Source organism: Stegostoma tigrinum, chromosome 10 (assembly GCF_030684315.1).
Source record: "Stegostoma tigrinum isolate sSteTig4 chromosome 10, sSteTig4.hap1, whole genome shotgun sequence".
NCBI classification, from domain to species: Eukaryota; Metazoa; Chordata; class Chondrichthyes; order Orectolobiformes; family Stegostomatidae; genus Stegostoma; species Stegostoma tigrinum.
The window spans coordinates 21125606-21146855 of record NC_081363.1 but is presented as its reverse complement, the minus strand read 5'-3'; the positions used below and the strand labels follow the sequence as shown (position 1 = coordinate 21146855).

General features: G+C 42.0%; 1 protein-coding gene across 1 annotated transcript in view; it reads right to left on the bottom strand.

The window, feature by feature from the left end:
• The window catches only part of si:dkey-288a3.2 (protein phosphatase 1 regulatory subunit 37), a 217417-nt gene that overhangs the window by 153600 nt on the left and 42567 nt on the right, over positions 1-21250 (bottom strand). Inside the window, exons 4-6 of the mRNA XM_059649414.1 lie at positions 10318-10363; positions 4912-5012; positions 1260-1379 (exon numbers count right to left, since the gene is read on the bottom strand). Coding sequence (XP_059505397.1) covers positions 1260-1379; positions 4912-5012; positions 10318-10363 — 267 coding nt within the window. The remainder of the gene's footprint in view (positions 1-1259; positions 1380-4911; positions 5013-10317; positions 10364-21250) is intronic.

Here is a 21250-nt window from a genome sequence, read left to right as displayed (position 1 = left end):
AATTGTGTCAAATTGTTTTGCATTTATATGCACCCGTCACATCCAAAGGACATCCCAGAGCACTTAACAATCAATGAAGCATCATGAAGTGTCCTGGAGAAATTGGAACCCATTTGCTGACAGCAATCTCCCACTGCCAGCAATAATATTGAGCAGATAAAATATTTTTGTAATGTTGATTAAGTAATATTTATGGCCAAAACAAGTCTTTGAAGTTATGCTCAGAGATAATGGGAACTGCAGATGCTGGAGAATTCCAAGATAATAAAATGTGAGGCTGGATGAACACAGCAGGCCAAGCAGCATCTCAGGAGCACAAAAGCTGATGTTTCGGGCCTAGACCCTTCATCAGAGAGTCTGATGAAGGGTCTAGGCACGAAACATCAGCTTTTGTGCTCCTGAGATGCTGCTTGGCCTGCTGTGTTCATCCAACCTCACATTTTATTATCTTTGAAGTTATGCTAATGTTTCTTTTACATGTTTTGAGAGAGCTGTTGTTTGACATCTGATCTGAAAGACAGTACCTCCATGCTTTCTTAGTATTACATCGGAATTTCAGCCTTGAGTTTTGTGCTTACTTTCTGGTTTTGTTGTTTTATTCGCTCGTGAGAGGTCGGTGTAACTGGCTGGCTCGGAATTTTATTTCCCATCTCTAGGTGCCTCAAGTGATGCTGAGCTGCCCCCTTGAACCGCTGCAGTCCACAAATTGATTTTGAATACATAATATTCTGATTCAGAAGTATTCATGCTATCAACTGACCCAGATCTGAAAGCACCAAAAATCATTGTGAACTAAAGGGGGAAGTAATGAGACACAGTTACAGTGCCATTTCTTCTAATATTACACTTCAAGATGCTTCAATGAATATAAAGTATTTGGGAAGACTCAATCGATGTTAGTCGTGCATACAAATGCAAAACATGTTTCTTGACATGTTTCATAATTTCATTCTCTTCTGCTTTTCTTTCTTTCGTGATCTTATTGTTGGCTTGTGCTTTGTGTGGGAGAGTCAGAAATTAGTTCGAGCAAGGATCGGTGAATGAGACGACCATGTAGGATGATAATAGTTAGTGATGAAGCTGGCCAGAAGGACCGACAGGCCTACTCCTATTTTCTATGTTTTGATGTAGTTGAGTGGTATGGATTGAATGAAAAATAAATGGTGCTTGAGAAAAATGATCAAAAATATTCTATAATTGGTCAAGAATTTTTCCTGAACACAATCACAAAACATAAGAGAAATACAGAGTGCCATTACCTTTCTAATCAGCTGAGCTGCTGCCACCCAGCCCCTGCTTCCAATATGTTTGGTGAAGGAGATGTTGAGGTGTACTGCTGAATCATAGTATTCCATTATATCAAACAAAGCGGAAGCCCCCTGAAATCAATTTATCAGCACAGTAATCAGTGATTTGAAATAATTTAATATCTGCTTCTGCTGGACTATAACTTTCTTTATTGATTTGTAAATTTAAGTTGCATTGTTCTTTCTGGACATAGGCATCATTGGTATTGCAGTGCACTACCTTATAAGAATCAGTAAATCAGTAGAGCCTGGAAGCAGGTCATTCAGCCATTGAGTTCACTCTGGCCCTCTGAACAGCCTCCCACCCAGACACACCACCATACACTATAGCTGAAAGCCTGCATTTCCCATGACTAATCCACCTAGCATGCACATCCCTGGACACTATCAGCAATTTAGCAGATTGCCAATCCACCAAACCTGTACGTCTCTGGACTATGGGAGCAAGGCACAGGGAGAATGTGAAAACTCCACACAGCTCGAGGGTGGAATTGAAACTAGGTCCCTGACAGCAATGCTAACCACTGTGCCACCAATCTGCTAGGAGCAGGAACTGGCAATTCAGCCCTGTATGCCAGCTCTACCATTCAATAAAACCATGCTGACCAGGAAATTCAAAGATGCAAACATTCATTTGTTCTGAGTTGTCGATTTCAATTGACGTAATTTAAAATTGGCAGGTTTCAACACTGGGCCAATGATCCGTAAAGTAAGGGAAGTGGGAACAAGTAATTAAGTTTTTTTGGTTTCTGTCATCTGACTGCTGCCTTGGCAGTTATTTCTTAACCCTTCTCCCAGTCCAATAGCAAGCTCTAACAGAAAATGTTAATATTTCTCAGACCTCTGCTGATAGACCTTACTAAATGAATAGCACTTGCATCAGCTGAAAGTTTCTTGAATGGAGGAAGTCTTCTGTTAGAACTCTTTCACCAGCTTTGCCCAGAGAAAGCAGCATGGATTTTTAAATCTTAACTGGTCATGCTGCTGAATGATATATATAGAATTTCTTAACAAAAGTTCACATGTGGTGCAGGTTATATGCAATAGTTCATTTACAGTGAGGGATCAAACGTGCTCCACATTTTGGTTGTAATTGGAATCTCTTCAATCAATGTCCTAAGAATGCTTTAGGTAGGATGTGCAGGAAATATTCTGTGTACTAATTACACCCATGGTGTCAAATAAAAATAAACTTATCTTCTTACACTATGCTCCACCATGTGGTGCCTTGATATATTTTAAATGCTCTTTACTTCCTGTAATTTTCAATTTCAAACATTTTGCCCTTGGGCTGTATACCTGTCACTGGATATACATTCCAAACTTTAACATTATCACAACTGTATTTACTTTGCCTTAAAGTGAAACAAGTTGAATTTTATCACAGGTTCTCTAATTTTCAGGTCAAACTATCTTGCAATGTGCTTTTACAAATTGTAAGGATAAAGCATATTTGAGGGAAAAAGAACTGGCTGTGGTGTAAAATCTACTACATTCAGCTAGTCATCCAGCGATCAAAAGCTCTTCATTTCAAAATCAATGGCTTCTCTGACCTTACTTGTTTGGTCACTATTCAAAATCACAACGATCTGCACAATTTAGATGACTATTATAATATTTCAAAGTTTCTGACTGAACGTGACCTGATTATGAAGGGGATGCAAGAAAGCTTGAAAGAACTTGGAGGGACTATCAAATTAGCTGAGATGAGGAGGAATTTCTTCACTAGGATGATGGTGAATGTTTGGAATTCTCTACCAGCCAGAGAGCCATTGAAGCTCAGTCTTTCAGCATGTTCAAGACAGAATCAACAGATTTCTGAAAACGAGTGGCAGCAAGGGATATGGGGGAATAGTACAGAAAGTGGCATTGAGGCAGATGGTTGGCCTCGATTGAATGGCAGAACAGGTTAAACAGGCTGAATGACCTATTTGTGTTTCTATGTTCTCATGCCGTTGCCTATCACACTCAGCACAGAATCATAGATAATTCAAGTTAAGCAATATGAATTTATAGCAGTCACTTCAGAACATCTTCGCAGCAGAAACAAACGATCTGTTCACAAAAATAAAACAGACATTGGAATGACCTCAGCAGCTCCGACATCCAATGTCCCTCGTCTACTTTCAGGATTTTTATGGCTCAGACCCAGGAGGTGGGCATCACGAACAAAACTACCGTTATTTCTCATGTCTAGCTGGCAGGGAGATTTCTTCTTGAATCACTGCAGACTGTGAAGACAGCCCTCCCTTGTTGGAGAGTCCAGACAGGGGAACATAGTTTTAAACTAAGGGGTCTCCAATTTTTGACAGCTATGAGGGATTTCTTTTCACTCACGGACCTTGGCTCATTAAAATTCTCTTCTCCAGAGAGTAATTGAAGCATGGTCATTAAAGAACAAAGAACAAAGAAAATTATAGCACATGAACAGGCCCTTCGGCCTACCGAGTTTGCACCGATCCATACCATCTATCTAAACCTGTCGCCTACATTCCCAGGATCTGTATCCCTTTGCTCCCTGTTCATTCATGTATCTGTCTAGATACATCTTCAATGATGTTATCGTGCCCACCTCTACCACCTCCACTGGCAATGCATTCCAGGCACCCACCATCCTATGCATAAAGAACTTTCCACGCATATCTCCCTTAAACTTTTCCCCTCTCACCTTGAAATCATGATCCCTTGTAATTAAGTCCCCCACTCTGGGAAAAAGCTTCTTGCTATCCACCCTGTCTATACCCCTCATGATTTTGTATATCCCAATCAGGTCCCCCCTCAATCTCCGTCTTTCTAATGTAAATAATCCAAATCTGCTCAATCTCTCTTCATAGCTAGCACCCTCCATACCAGGCAACATCCTGGGTGAACCTCCTCTGCACCCTCTCCAAAGCATCCACATCCTTTTGGTAATGTGGCGACCAGAACTGTACGCAGTGGTTCAAATGTGGTTGAACCAATGTTCTATACAACTGTAACATGATCTGTCAATTCTTGTACTCAATACCCAGGCCCATGAATGAAAGAATGCCGTATGCCTTCTTGACCCCTCTATTGACCTGTGTTACCACCTTCAGGGTACAATAGACCTGAACACCCAGATCTTTCTGTGCATCAATCTTCCCCAGGGCTTAATACTTCTAAGCCTGTGTTAGACCGATTCTCAATCGCCAAGGGAGCTGGGGTGGGAGGATTGCAGTGACACACAGGAAAGAAGAATTGAGGCCACGATCAGACCAGCCATTGAGATCAAACGGTGGAATAGCTGAAAGGCCCGAATGGCATACTCCCAATGCTAATTTTCATGTTTCTATACTCCCACAGTGCTGATGGTTTCAGAGTTCCAGGGGTTTAAACTTACAATAATAAATTATAAAAGGAGTGAAGATGTATGTGTGAGTATGGAAGCTTCAAGCGGATCCAAAATTCTACAGATTACTGAGGCAGGTCCTGACCTGAAGGGCACAGCAGGAGATAAGTGTTTACTGTACTCTTGCTGAATGAATTCATAGCACTGACTGTTCATTTTATACCCTGTGGCAGATTTACCGAAGGTGGTCGGAGGTAGCAGCCCACTTACAGCAAATTCTATTGGTACCCTTACATTTTCATCCAGCTTCACCCATTCCAAGTTAATCAGTTTAAACTGTATCCTTTTGAAGATCTCTTCAAGGGCTTCACAACGCTCATAGTCTAACTTTTCACCTAGAAAATAAATATCTTTAGTTTAATTGAAGATGCAAGGGATAGATTTCTATAAAATATTAGAAGGTTAATTCAAAAACCAAACATCCAGGAGATATTGAGATTCCCAAATTCCCCTAGTTATGGCTTTTGTAAACAACGGCAATAAATTAATGTCAGTTAGTGCCAAAATCTGAGGCAGCTTTATACACACATTGAAATGAATTGTAACTGCTCTAAACCATTGCACTTTGCACCTCTCACTGCTGTTAGACAAATCACTGCCCTTTATTTAGATGGGATTGAAACTCAGACTCCTGGGGTGAAAAGGCAATATTCTGGCATTGACGTTCAGGAATTATTATATAATGTGTGCATCGGTCTCTGTTTAACTCTTTGCAAGAAACTAACTCAAGGAGAAGAAGCTGCTGCATCTTTATCAGCTGTACAGAACCAATTTGGTAAGATATTCACTAAAGAAGAGGCTTCATTGCTTCCTAATTGGAAAAGGCCTTTACTCACTAAAGATAGTAAAATTTTAAAAAAAAAGAGAAAAAAATTCATCCCTTTTCATCAGCCGTCGTCACAGTGTTCAAAATGTATGGAAGGTTGTCTTAATCCTTCGATCTGAATGGGTGGTGAACTTGGTTTTATAGAAGGGGCTCGCTGTGTGTGGGATCCGACTTCTGCGCACCACTGTAGAGTGTCTGATTAAGGGTAACAGGCCCCCGATGGTACCCCTTTGCTTTAGGAGAAGAGTGGGTCAGGGCTACCACTTCTATGACCATCAGTATTCCCTGTGCATGGAGCCTTTTCTGTGGTTCTTGCGAAGGAGGTTGTCGCAATGGGAATGTGCAGGCCGGGCACGGGGTGTGGCTCATTCAGCTTAAGATGACAACATGCTCCTCATGTTCACTAACTGTCTGACCCGGGGAGGGTGTGCGAATGCCAGGTGATGTACTCAGATGCCTCTTCCACCAGGATCAACTGGGACAAATGTTCCCAGACTCCTGGTCAGCCCGTGATGAGTAGATTCCTTGCCGGAGGAGATGTGGGGTTTCGGCTGGAGTACTGCTCATCTCCTCTATCTGGGATCTACCTTCACCCATCTGAGAAATCCCAGCCAGCAAATTGGAATGAGCTGGAGGCCAGAGTCTCGACTCACTGATGCCGCTGGGCAGGGCTGCTCTGAGTGTTAGCTGCTGCCGGCTATTCCCTTTAACTGCCACCTCCTGGTTTTGCCACATAAATCAGAGGAATGTTGGCTTATTTCTTCTGGGAAAGGAAGATGCACCAGGCTGCAGCTGAGGTTCTGAGCCTCTCTATTGAGAAGGGCAGTCAATCACTGGTGTGCCTCCACACCCAAGTGCCTTTGAACTCTACATCATAACCTTTACATTGAGCCTCCTGTCAGATGCTGTGGCCGAGCAATGTATATTTTTCTGCTGGATGTGCGAGTGCAATTACGACACACAGTTACTGTTCATTGACCAAAAGAGTTTACAGGTCGCCCTCAGGACACTGCCTGGCTTTTACCAGGACCTGATCGCTATCTGGAGTCAAAGGTCAACTCATGCTGAGCCTTCCTGCCACCAGGGATAGCAGCTGTTGTTAGAGAGCACTGCTCGGGAATCCGCACCTCCACCATCGCAGGTTCACGTGGCTGGCAGATGGGAGGGCCATAACGGCAGGTTGACCAGAGTCAGGGACATGCTGGGTGGTGGAGGAAAGGGCTGGACGTTGCTGCAGAAATTGACATGCAAGTTGATGGTTGATGTCCAACTCATGGCCACCGCCATCCACCAGCTTAAAACGGTGACACTAGAACCCAACATCATATATCAGTTGGAGGATGCTCAGGTGTGGAGTGGAATCCTGTCTGTGTGTACCAGCATTCTGGGGCAGAATTTCACATTGGCCCCAGGGTCCTGAGCCTCCCTCAGGAGCCTGTGCCCCACGACCTGAGACACCTCCTTATTACGCTTTGTACAGGCTGCTGCTGCACCTCGACTCTTACGTCTCGATGCACCTTGGCATTTATTTGCCAACGGGTGGTGGGGGACTGTCTATATGGGAGTCCTCCCTCTTTCCACTGGTGACCTGGAGTGGAGAGTTTTGCATGCAGCAGTCCCTTATAACTGCACATTGCGGTGGTTCATGGACTCCGTGTCCAACTGTTTATTTTACGGCCCTGTGGAGTCCATGGACCATGAATATATTGGTTATGAGCATTTGTATTCCTTTTCTGCAAAGCCTTCTATTGTGTTTTTGTTTGCACTTCAGCCCCAGACTCCTGATCTTCAGGCACTTGGTGCAGAGGTTTGTGGGAAAATCGGAGGGCCTCTTTGTGGGCCTGCTCCCAGGCCTGGCTATAAACAGATCCAGGCACTGGGCTGTGGAGGGGGTCACAGTCTGCTGACAGTCTGCGCTTCTCCCACTGTACCTAACCAACCGCAACCTCAGCCCTTCATCTTTGATGGCGTGCACTGCCCATAATGGGTTTCAAATGTAAATACTGAATTGGATACACAGGTTTTTTTACTGGTGATGAATAGTAAAACAAAAAGCAAAAAGATAAAAAGGTCACAGTGATTTTGGTGGTGGGAACATCGCACAGTTGTGCGTTATAATACTTCACAGCAATGTCATCTAAATCTGGGACCTGATCCATGTTTTCTGAGGGATTGCTATGTCAAGCACCTTCCTTTCCATCGATCAGGAAAAGACATTTGACAGGCTGGATCACGAATGTTTACTCAGGACTCTGTGAGCATTCAGATTCAGGAAAGAGTTTGTCATGTGGATCTGACTTCCATCCACCACTGCAGAATGTCTGAATAAAGTTGATGTGTCCCTGATGGTGCCCCCTTCACTTTGGGAGAGGAGTGCATTCTTGCTGCACATTGTCCGGCCATCTGTAATGTAATCCCTGTGGGTGGAACCTTTCCTGTGTCTCTTGTGGAGGAGGTTGTCGGGATTGGCTCTGTACACGCTGAGCGTGCGGAGTGGTTCTTTCGACCAATGACGTACTCCACACATTCCAGATCTCCCCGCACAAAGGAAGGCTTACTATTCCTAAAAAGTCCACTCTTGTCTAAATGCAAGTAAATCTTGTCCCTCAGAATTTTCTCCAGTAATTTTCCTGCCGTGTTGTAAGGCTCATCGACCTATAATTTGCTGGATTATCCCTCTAGCTCTTCTTAAACAAAAGGAACAACATTGGCTATTCTCCACAGAAACTGGAAGAACTGGGGATGCTGTAAATCATGAACAAAAACAGACATTACTGGAAAAGCTCAGCAGGTCTGGTTATGTCTGTGAGAAAAAAAAATCAGAGTTATCATTTCGGGTCAGGGATCCTTCCTCAGAACCATTAGTTCCCCTTCTATATTTTGAACTGTTTTTGAAACATCAAAGTTTATTTTGGGTCGTTTTGGGTCTGGACCCTTCTTCAGAAATGGGGGAGGGGAAGGAGGCCTGAAATAAATAGAGAGCCGGGAGGGCGGGGAAGGGGCATCACCCCCACTCTGTTTATTTCAGAGCCCCCTTCCCCTCCCCCATTTCTGAAGAAGGGTCCACACCCGAAGCGTCAGCTTTCCTGCAACTTTGAAGCCGCCAGGATGCAGACAGTAATGGACGAAGGGCGTTTTTCCTACTGGTAGCTTGTGTCCAGTGGGGACCTGCAGAGATCAGTGATAGGGCCCTTGGTGCTTGGGGTTTAGATACTGCATATCCCAAACCCTAGAACGAGGTAGGGAACAAAGTCTTTTGGACCCTCACTCTTAGCTGCAAAGAGCCACATTAATCTTCATAGCCTGTTAACCACTACTAACAGCAGATTCCTATTAAGCCCCCAGCTCACCTAAATGATACTTTGCATGCTGGTGACATGGTCAGATTGCTCAAACCCTCTGTAGCCACTACTTTTATCAATAAAGGTTGCAAGAACCTCAACCCCTATCGAACAATTGCAATGGTCAAAGCTATTTCACCATAAATTCTTGATGCCTTGACCTACCTCACTCAGTCACGTCAAACTGTCCCTGACTACTGGCCAACACAGAAGGCCCTATTCTAAGGGATATTTATTCCCCACTAAAGTTAAGTGTCAAAATGTCCCTGCTATCTTGAGTTGCAATCTCGACAGCTCCGCTTATACCTCATAAGTTCTGAGCTAAAGAATTTGAAATGCAAATACTTACTGAAGACTTGTTTGCTGTAGATTACACTGGCATCCAGATATTCCCACAGCTTGTGGTCACAGCACATCATCTACCTGTCATCTTGACTCTGTATTAATTGACTAACAATTCTTAGTTAATTAATTTTGAATTACTATACCTCCTGATAAGCTTTATTAAATCAGCAAACTTTATTAAAATTATGAAACTATACAGTTGTTTATAAAATACCTGTCTTGTGAATGAGAAAAGAGCCAAATGCTTACATCCCTATGAGTTATCTTTTTTCTGTGATGTTTCACTTTTGATTTCTTTCTTCACAAAACATGGTCACAGACTGACCCTTGGCCTCAAACCTAGCCCAGCCCAAACCCAGCCAACCTCAGGTCAAAACCCAGCTCTGTCCATTCCCCGACTCCTGGTTTGTGCTTGGCTCCAGGCCTAACACATCTCCCTGACCTGCACTGGCAAAGTGGTTTCCAACTTCCTGCAGCCCTTGTACTATTTTTCAACTGTCCATCTGTCATCTGTCTTCCAAGTGTGCCCCACCTACTCACTGTTCTTCAGGTCTCCCCAGCCTGCATACTGTTTTCTAAGTCTGTGAAATCTTCTGGCACCACTAATAATGCATTCTATCTGCCAGCATAAGAGCTATTAACCTGTTACACTACTCTCCCACTCAATCTACCATTTTACAGCTAGCTCTATGCCTTTTAGTTGGTGAGTGTGGGACTCCTGTAATGACTATTTTCACCGTTTACTGTGATGGACCTTTTGTTAGTGTTGGATGGGATCCTCAGTATTGGACTCAGGGACCATTGTTTCCATTGTAAATATCATACTGGAGTCTGGGTGCTTTTGATGTATGACCCCTGCAAATAAATCTTGTGCAACATGATGAAGATTTACTAATTTACACAATACACAGAGATCAGAACTCCACAGGAACTTTCTTTCCTGAGGTCTCAGTTCCATGTCATCAGCTGACATCACAGATGATGACCCATTCTTCCAAAGGCATTATAGTCGTCAGCCTCTTTTTGCTATACAAAATGGGCAGTATTTTAAAGGAAAGTTTGGAGCACAATTTGCTAAATCAGTACCTGTGGAGTTAAAAGAAGATATCATTAAGGATGTTAACTTACCTTTCAGATATAAACATTTGATCCTATGATGTACCTCTGTGATATTCTGGAAGACAAAAAAAAGCTTGCATTTGTATAGCTCTTTTCAGCCAATGAAGAACTTTTTAAAAAATAATCACTGTCACAATGACGGTATTTTAACAGTTAATGTGCCCTCAGCAGACAGCAATGTGATAATGGCCAGATTGTTCTTTTGTGCCATTGATTGCAGGTTAAAAATTGGCCAAGCCATTGGGAACAATTTACCCACTCTGCTTCAAAAGATGACATCAAATTTTTAATATTACCTGAGAATGCAGATTGAGCCTGGATTTAACCTTTCATCCAAAAAAAAATGCATCACTGCCTTGGTACAATTTTGTTCAAGGACTCCACTTAAGGTTTTCTCAAGGACTACTCATTCTTAATTTTCAAGGGCTACTTTTTTTACATCTTTACTACTTTCATTATTATGTGATACAATAATGGAGTAACATGATTGTTTTCATTTGTTTTGACACATGGGATATTTTGTCTCATGCAAAAGCAGAATTTGAAGAATTCATCAATGTCCCCAAAAGTTATCTAACTTTTATTAAACTTAAAGCCTCGACACAGAAGGAAAACATTGATTACCAGACATCACAATATTTAAAGTGGTACAAGAAAACGCACCATAACTTAGAAACAGAAGTTGCTTTTTTTTCTCAGTATAGGTGAAAAGTAGGCTAGACCTGTACTCATTGGCATTTAGAAGAATGAGAGGCAATCTTATCGAAACATACATGATTCTTGGGAAAATTTACAAGGTAGATATGAAAAGTTTGTTTCACCTTGTGGGAGAATCCAGCAGCAAAGGTCATCATCAGCATATCTTTGCAAAAGATAAGGCAGAAATATTTGCAGTAATTTTCAACCAGAAGTGCCAAGTGGATGATCCGTCTTGCCTTCCTTCAGTGGTCCTCAGCATTACAGATGCCAGTCTTCAGCCAATTCAATTCGCTCCACGTGATGTCAAGAAACTTTTGAAAGCATGAAATACTGCAAAGGTTTTAGGCCCTGACAACAATCCTGTAATAGTACTGAAGACTTGTGCTCCACAACTTGGTGCACCCCTACTCAAGCTGTTCCAGTATGGTTACAAAAATGACATCTACCCAACAATGTGGAAAATTGTCCAGGTATGCCCATTACACAAACAGCAAGACAAATCCAAACCGGCCAATTACTCATCCATCAGTCTACATGCAATCATCTGACACGTAATGGAAAGTATCATCAACAGTGCTATCAGGCAGCCTGCTCAGCAATAATTTGCTCATTTGGGTTCTGCCAGGGCAACTCAGCTTCTGACCTCATTGCAGCTTTGGTTCAAACATGAACAAAAGAGCTGAATTCCAGAGCTAATGTAAGAGTGACAGCCCTTGACATCAAAGCTGCATTCAACCAAGTGTGTCTTTATGTAGCCTGAGCAAAACTGGAATCAATGGGAATCAGGGCAAACTCATTGCTGGTTGAAATCATACCTGGCACATAAAAGATAGCTGTAGTTATTGGAGATCACTTATCTCAGCTTTGGGACATCTCTTCAGGAGTTCCTCAGAATAGTGTCCTAGGCCCAACCATCTTCAGCTGCTTCATCAAAAACCTTCTCTCCATAATAAGGACTCCTCAGATACAGAAGCACTCTATCGTTAAATGCAACAAGACCTGGACAATATCTAGACTTGGGCTATCAAGCTGCAAGTAACATTCACACCATGCAAATGTCAAGCAATGACTATCTCCAATAAGAGACAATCTAACCACCTCCCCTTGAAATTCAATGACATTACCAGAGAGTAGTGAGCCTGTTGAATTCTTCTCTTTGGAGTGCCGTAGAGTTCATTAAGTATATTCAAAGCTGAAGTTGACAGATATATAACCAGTAAGGTTATGCAGAAAGGGTAGAAAATTGGAGTTAAGAATGATCAGCCATGAGCTATTGAATGGCGAGGTAGACTCGATGGGCTGAATAGCCTACTTCTATTCCTGCATCTTATGATCTTACACACAAAATGTCATCCCTCATAATATAACTTCTATATTGGTGAGGTTACCGCTAATATGTTTTCTTTGAATAATTGGAAAGCTGGAAATCTCTGCCCGGACAGCCAGAACCCTTTCTGCTGCAGGCCAGATGTCAATCTCAGATTTAAATTTATACATTTTGCAGATTATACATTTGAGACAATGATCATTATAAGAGCATCTGTTCCTTTTTTCCCTTATATTGGCTCCTGAATATATGTAGCCTTCTTGTCTCCATTTGCACTTTGCATCCTCCCTCTCTCTCCTACCCACCTTCCAACCTCCCTGTCTCTCTTCACCTTCAACCTCCTTGCCTTTCTCCCTATACCCCCTTGTGGCCTCTCCATCAATCTCCCCTATTTGCAGTTTCACCAATTTTCTCCCTCATCCTTTTTGTGGCCTCCTTGCCTCCCATTATCACCCTAATGACTGGTTTGTCACCCCACTCCACTCGTGCATCCCTCATCTCTCTCCCATCACCTGTTATGGCCTGCCATTCTCCTCCACTTCCTCTGGCCTTGTCAGATCCCTATCACTCCCTTGCAGCCCCATTGTCTCATCCACTTCCTTTACAGCCTCATTCTTCAGCACCCTCAACCTCCCACACCCCATGGAGAAACTTGATAGGCAGGCAGCCACTGGGAAACAGTAGACATCTGGCACCCCCTCTATATTGCATGGCAGTGTTTGTCCTTAAATATAAAATGGCCTTTAACTTGATGCTCACCAAACAGCTCTGTTGTAGAATATTAACCAGTACTGACAGGTGAATAAGTTAGAAAAAGCAAGGTAGCACTTCCTCCCTCTCTTCCACTAACTCGCTTACTCAACCAACTCTCAGCTGAGATACCTCTATTTATACATCTGAAACTAAAGAGCTTCCTCAGCTTTGTTATAGAAAATCAGTTTACGCTTGGTTTATTTAGTTAAATAACTTCAGTTGCACTCAGGCATGGAGCTTGTACATGAGGAGCTTAAGCCTGGATGAAATTTAGAATCTGAACACTAAATTCCAGTTAAATATTAAATGTGACAGGAAAACAAAATTGAATTTTGCAACAGAGACCAAAAATCTCCTTTCTTAACCACAACACTCTATTCTAATTTTCTCTGTGTCCTAACTCAAACTGAGATGCTACTAAAGAGCTAGTTCAAACCCAGGTATAGAAACAACAGTTTGAGTAGTTTGCTTAATGAACTGACTTCAGCTGTTCTCAAGTAGACAGCTTGAATGTCCCCTGTTTAAGCCTGGGTGAAATCTTAAATTTAAACTGTAAATTAAAGTTAAAAATTAAATATGAAATACAAAAAGAATTGACCTTTTTGAAAGAGACTGGAACTTCCTTCCTCAACAAACTATCAGTACTCTTTCGAAGTTGCACTTGGGTTTATTTCTCTCTCAATTGATATCATCAGAAGCAAATTAATTGGTTATTTGTTGATCTAATTTGCTGGTTATCAGGACTTGCTGTGCAAAAATTGCTTTTCATGTCTTCTTGCTTAATGATAAATGTTGCAATGTCGTTTTTTTTATTAAGCTGTGAAGAAATTTAGTTCTTTGATCTTAAATTCTGCTATTCATTTGCTTCATTCTGCTTAAACTGTTGTTTTATGTTGGGGAAAAGAATTTCTCAGTGGTGCCTATGTTTTGTGAGCATATAACCAACAACATGTGGAAACTGGTATGCACTGTAACCTAAATAAAAACTGAAAGAACTGCAGATGTTGTAAATCAGGAACAAGAACATAGTTGCTGGGAAGGCTCAGTAGATCTGGAAGCATTTGTGAAGGAAAAAACAGAGTTAACATTTCGAGTCCGGTGACCTGAAGTTCTGAGGAAGTTTTGAGTTCTGAGGAAGGGTTACTGGACCCGAAAGATTAACCGTTTTCTTCCTCACACATGCTGCCAGACCTGCTGAGCTTTTCCAGCAACATTGTGGTAATGTATGCGCAGTAAGTTGTGTGTGGAGTCAGATGAGATAGGGGAAGCGCTAAATGAATATTTTTAAACAGTATTCACTCTAGAAAACGACAATGTTGTCAAGGAGAATACTGAGATACAGGCTACTAGACTAGGTGGGATTGAGGTTCACAAGGAAGCGGTATTAGAAATCCTTCAGAGGGTGAAGATAGATAAGTCCCCTGGGCCAGATGGGATTTATCCACAGATCCTCTGGGAAGCCAGGGAGGAGATTGCTGAGCCTTTGGCATTGATATTTAACTCGTCATTGTCTACAGGAATAGTGCCAGATGACTGGAGGACAGCAAATGTGGTTCCCCTGTTCAAGAAGGGGAGTAGAGACAACCCTGGTAATTATAGACCAGTGAGCCTTACCTCAGTTGTTGGTAAAGTGTTGGAAAAGGTTATAAGGGATAGAATTTATAATCATCTAGAAAAGAATAAATTGATTAGGGATAGTCAGCACGGTTTTGTGAAGGGAAGGTCGTGCCTCACAAACCTTATTGAGTTCTTTGAGAAGGTGACCAAACAGGTAGATGAGAGTAAACTGGTTGATGTGGTGCATATAGAATTCAGCAAGGCATTCGATAAGGTTCCCCACAATAGGCTATTGTACAACATGCGGAGGAATGAAATTGTGGGAGATATAGCAGCTTAGATCGGAAATTGGCTGGCTAAAAGAAGACAGAGGATGATGGTTGATGGGAAATGTTCATCCTGGAGACCAGTTACTAGTGGTGTACCGCAAGGGTCGGTGTTGGGTCCACTGCTGTTTGTCATTTTTATAAATGACCTGGATGAGGGCGTAGAAGGATGGGTTAGTAAATTTGCAGACGACACTAAGGTCGGTGGAGTTGTGAATAGTGATGAAGGATGCTGTAGGTTGCATAGTGACATAGATAAGCTGCAGAGCTGGGCTGAGAGTTGGCAAATGGAGTTTAATGCAGACAAGTGTGAGGTGATGCACTTTGGTAGGAGTAACCGGAATGCAAAGTACTGGGCTAATGGTAACATTCTTAGCAGTGTCGATGAGCAGAGAGATCTCGGTGTCCAGGTACACAGATCCTTGAAAGTTGCCACCCAGGTTGACAGATCTGTTAAGAAGGCATACAGTGTTTTAGCTTTTATTAATAGAGGGATCGAGTTCCAGAACCAAGAGGTTATGGTGAAGCTGTACAAAACTCTGGTGCAGCCACACTTGGAGTATTGCGTACAGTTCTGGTCACCGCATTATAAGAAGGATGTGGAAGCTTTGGAAAGGGTGCAGAGGAGATTTACTAGGATGTTGCCTGGTATGGAGGGAAGGTCTTACGAGGAAAGGCTGAGGGACCTGAGGCTGTTTTCATTAGAGAGAAGAAGGTTGAGAGGTGACTTAATTGAAACATATAAAATAATCAGAGGGTTAGATAGGGTGGATAGGGAGAGCCTTTTTCCTAGGATGGTGACGGCGAGCAAGAGGGGGCATAGCTTTAAATTGAGGGGTGAAAGATATAGGACAGATGTCAGAGGTAGTTTCTTTACTCGGAGAGTAGTAAGGGAATGGTACGCTTTGCCTGCAACGGTAGTAAATTCGCCAACTTTAGGTACATTTAAGTCGTCATTGGATAATCATATGGACGTACATGGAATAGTGTAGGTTAGATGGGCTTGAGATCGGTATGACAGGTCGGCACAACATCGAAGGCCGAAGGGCTTGTACTGTGCTGTAATGTTCTATGTCTATGTTCTATGTAACCTCTCCTTTTCAGAATGCTCAGGATCGAGAAATTACTGGATTTCAGAAACTTCTAGTTAATAGAATAACATTAGAATGATTACAGAATGCCTAACTATTCATATGTGAACTGGAAAACATTGCAGATATGGATACTTAACTGAAGCATAAAACAGTGATTAAAATTGTTTTGCTAATCTAACTATTATATCTTCCAACTTTTTCCATTCCTAAAGCATTGTACTAAAATTATGACATCTGTTTCTGTCTGCTCAAAACATTTCTCGATAGCTAGTGTTTCTGAGCAATAGATTTCTAAACTGGAGATATTGCAAGGTATTTACAATTTGATCTCCTGTAATTTTACAGATGAGAAATAAAAATGCAATGTGGTTTTCAACTGATACAGGATAAGAAACTGGGATAAAAGTCAGGATATGCAGACATAATTTAGCTCCCATTATTAGGTAATATATGCTGTCCTTATTTTAATCTGGTACAGTGGTTTCGTAATGTTTTACAGTTAGGAAAATGTAGTAAGTAGGAGACAAAGTTGTTTTGAAAATAGGAGCTTCCTTGCAGTGGAATAAAATAAAATAAAGAACTGTGGGTGCTATAAATCTGAATAAAAAACAGAGATTGCTGGATAAACTCAGCAGGTCTGGCAGAATCAGTTGAAGAATTACTGGACTTGAAAGATTAATACTGTTTTCTCTCCACAGATACTACCAGTTCTGAGGAAAGGTCACTGGGCCTGAAACATTAGCTCATTTTTTTCTTCACAGATGCTGCCAGACCTGCTGAGCCTTTCTAGCAAATTCTGTTTTTGTTCCTGATTTGCAGCATCCACAGTTCTTTCAGTTTTTATTGAGATTCTTGTCCACCTCCTTGTTATCCCTTTTATTGCACTCCCTCTTTTAATCTTCACAGATGTCATTCCCAAACTGACGTGAGTTTGCATATGGAGTTAATAATTGTTTAAATGAAGTTATCTATAGAATCAAACCAATGTATTCACTCTCAAATCTCAAACTGACTAAATTAGAACTGATTTTGTCCCAACGTGGAATCAAGGGTTATAGGGATAAGGCAGGAACAAGATACTGATTGTGGATGATCAGCCATGATCATAATGAATGGTGGTGCTGGCTCGAAGGGCCGAATGGCCTACTCCAACACCTACTGTCTATTGTCTATTATCTTTTATATTATGTAATAGCAGGCTGATAAATAGTTTGTAGATTATTCTAATATTAATTCCATCTCTAGGAATATTATGTATAGTTCTTTAAACCTATCCCAGATTCTATTGATTTTCTCCAACCACAATAAAATATCACCTGATATTTCTTTCCAAACAAAGAGCATGCACATTGAACAGTACTTGTTGTTTATTCCTTGGGACGCCACTTCCTTATTTGTTACACATTTCAATTATCTTAATTTTTGTCATTGTCCCATTACAAAATTACTCCCCAATGTCTTCCAAATATAGTCGCCTCCAGGTCCATTTGAGGTTCTGTGTAAACTGAAGGTGGAAACTGTTTTTGGATAGAGCTTCTGGCCTGTGAGGAGGTGATACATGGTGAAAATGTCACTGGAGTAAACATCTAGAGACCCAGGACAATGCTTTGGGGACATAGATGGCTGGTGGAATTTAGATTCAATGAATTGTGGTCAAGTGACCACAGAGCCAAAATCAGATGCTTTAAATTGACCCACAGCCGGAGAAATCAGGCCTGGCAGAAATTTGGCTGAATTAAATTCAACAGCAGCCAGCAGATATCAACTACAGAAAACAGTAGAAACCAAGATCGAAGATGTCACAACAGTTCAAGGGGAACCAGTTACAGCCAGCACGATGGATGGCATTCTGGTATCCTGACCGCCTTAGTAGATGTGCTCTACACCTGCCGGCATTGCAACAGTGAAGGATGTTGGCGCAACCTCATTGGTTGATTTGAACCCAACTCATGACCCCATTGGCCAACGGCCAGAGAATATTTTGGAAGGCCCCATGTGAGGGGGTGGGGCAGGTGGTCAAAAACACACATCAGGAAGTCAGCCCCTCAGTGAAGACACAGTGAAGGCTAAGGGAAGACTCACAATGAAGATTCACAGCAAGAATCATGGCCGAAGACTATGTGACAAACCAACAAAAGTCTTGAGAAGATCTGCCCTGGCCTACAAGACCAACCTTCATGGAAGAGAGCCATGAGAAGAAAGTGATTTGAACAGCCCATGTCAAACATATGGACCTTCGTAGGTAACATCCGTTCTCAGACAGACGGAGAGTAAATAGATAGAGAGCTAGATAGAGAGTAAATATTGCAGGAATTTGGGAAATACTCATATAATGTTTCAATATGGAATGTTTTGTTAAAAGAATTGAGTAGAACTGTAAACCAATTTCTGAGTCCCTTTGTCTGCCTCACAGACAACAGCGCTTGGGTAAGTGTTTTTAATACATAAACTGGTCAAAGTGTCCAAAGCACAAATAAGAGACTAAATTATGGAATTAGAAATAGTCTTTATAATGCTGACTATAACAAATGTAGTTCACTAATGCAGTTTAGGGAAGGGAATCTTCTGTCAAACAAAGAACAAAGAAAATTACAGCACAGGAACAGGCCATTCGGCCCTCCAAGCTTGCGCCGATCGAGATCCTCTGTCTAACCTATCATCTGTTTTCTTAGGGTCTGTGTCCATTTGCTCCCCACCCATCCATGTACCTGTCCAGGTATATCTTAAAAGCCGCTAACGTGTCAGTGTCTACCACCTCCTCTGGCAACGCGTTCCAGGCACCCACCATCCTCTGCGTAAAGAACCTTCCACGCATATCTCCCTGAAACTTTCCTCCTCTCTCTTTGTCCTTACATGGTTTTATCTACACCGATTTTAACATTGACTCTTAATTCCCCTCTGACCTGGCCTTGTAATTCAATTCAAGGGTAATTAGGGATGTACAATAAATACTGATCTTGCCAGGGCTGTGCACATCCCATGGAATAATAACAAAAAATATCCTCTCCTGCGTGAACTAAGAGCAACGTATTGTGGAACTGTGTAGCTAAATAGTGCCACATTGATGCAGGTGTTGACGTGAATGCTTGTCATTATGGCATTTTCAGGCATTTTGTTTTCATCACTTCTCACTCTCTGAAGGCAAAATTTCTCCTCTAGCCCCTTCTGCCATTCTGTCAATTACTTTAGCTTTATGCCCCATAGTTATTAACCTTATTGCCAGAGAAGTGGATCCTTCATATCCAAATATTCTAGGCCCCTCATAATACTATGTGCCTCAATGACATTTCCCCTCACTTTCCTCTACGGCTGTCCGAAAAATACCCAGCCTATCCAATCTTTCCTCAGAACTAAAATTCTTCATTCATGGGACCATCTGGACAAATCTCCTCTGTACCCTTTTTAATCCCTTGCATCCCATGTGTGATGCACAAACCAGAAATGTACATAGTAGTCCAGCTGTAGTCTAACGAGTGTTTTAAGTATAACCACTCTACTCTTATCTACCATGCTTCAACCAATATTCATGTCGCATGACCTTCAGCAATCTGTGATCAGCACTCCAAGGTTCCTCTACACTTCCCGATACCCTACTATTTATTTATCTACTGGTTTATTTGCCCTCTGGACTGAATTCTATTTGTCACCTTCCTGACATGCTGACCAAGCCATTGATACTATACTTCACTCTACAGCTTTACAACCACCTTCTATATCATCATAATAAAATGTGAGGCTGGATGAACACAGCAGGCCAAGCAGCATCTCAGGAGCACAAAAGCTGACGTTTCGGGCCTAGACCCTTCATCAGAGAGGGGGATGGGGGGAGGGAACTGGAATAAATAGGGAGAGAGGGGGAGGCGGACCGAAGATGGAGAGTAAACAAGATAGGTGGAGAGGGTGTAGGTGGGGAGGTAGGGAGGGGATAGGTCAGTCCAGGGAAGACGGACAGGTCAAGGAGGTGGAATGAGGTTAGTAGGTAGCTGGGGGTGCGGCTTGGGGTGGGAGGAAGGGATGGGTGAGAGGAAGAACCGGTTAGGGAGGCAGAGACAGGTTGGACTGGTTTTGGGATGCAGTGGGTGGGGGGGAAGAGCTGGGCTGGTTGTGTGGTGCAGTGGGGGGAGGGGATGAACTGGGCTGGTTTAGGGATTTATTCCAGTTCCCTCCCCCCATCCCCCTCTCTGATGAAGGGTCTAGGCCCGAAACGTCAGCTTTTGTGCTCCTGAGATGCTGCTTGGCTTGCTGTGTTCATCCAGCCTCACATTTTATTATCTTGGAATCTCCAGCATCTGCAGTTCCCATTATCTCTTCTATATCATCAGCAAACTTTTAAAAAATATGTCCACCACATTTAAGCCAAAATAATTGATACATACCACAAACAGCATAGAAACCTATACTGAGGTTTGCAGAACCCAACTGGGAAAAAAGCCTTCTGGCCATTTTGAATCCAACTTTTCACTTAGCCTCAGATCCCATGGATTCTTATTTTTCAGTTTGCACCAGATGTTTTCAGAATAAAACTGAATTAAACTTATCAATCTGCACATCACTGAGCAAGCAAGGTACATTGCCAGAATATTCCAATTCCATTCTGTATAAATTAGGCAGTGTTTATGTGGTGTCCACACAATCTTTAACAATCTATGTTCTCGGTTTGTTTTAACTAGCCATTGATTTACCTTTCCTGGATTCAGGACATTTCAACTTTATTACTTCCATATGACTAAAATAAAGCTGTACAAGCAATAATTCAGAAGCATTGCTGTGGGACAACACCAGAGCAGATTGGCATTCCACAGAGTTAATGTCAGACAGCAAGGCATCATTACATGCCAATGTATTCAACAACTCAATAATTCACGATCATTCATGCCATCGTCCTGTTTATACATGTTGAAGATTTTAATCAAAATATGTTGGCAAATGTCAACTTCCTGGGATTCTTCATGTATCCTCAGAAATAAAGTTGTTTATATGTAGGAAAGCAACTATGTCAATGTTAACAACTTTACAATGGTGCTAATGATGTCAAAGTATATAGTAGAATCCACTCGCGCTATCAATTAAACTGAACCAGCATTCCCTTCAGGATAATTCCAACATTAGTTGACACTGTGTAAACCCAACTGACATTTTCCTTCTGCTGTAGTGCATATTGAAATATTAGTAGGGAATCATAAAGC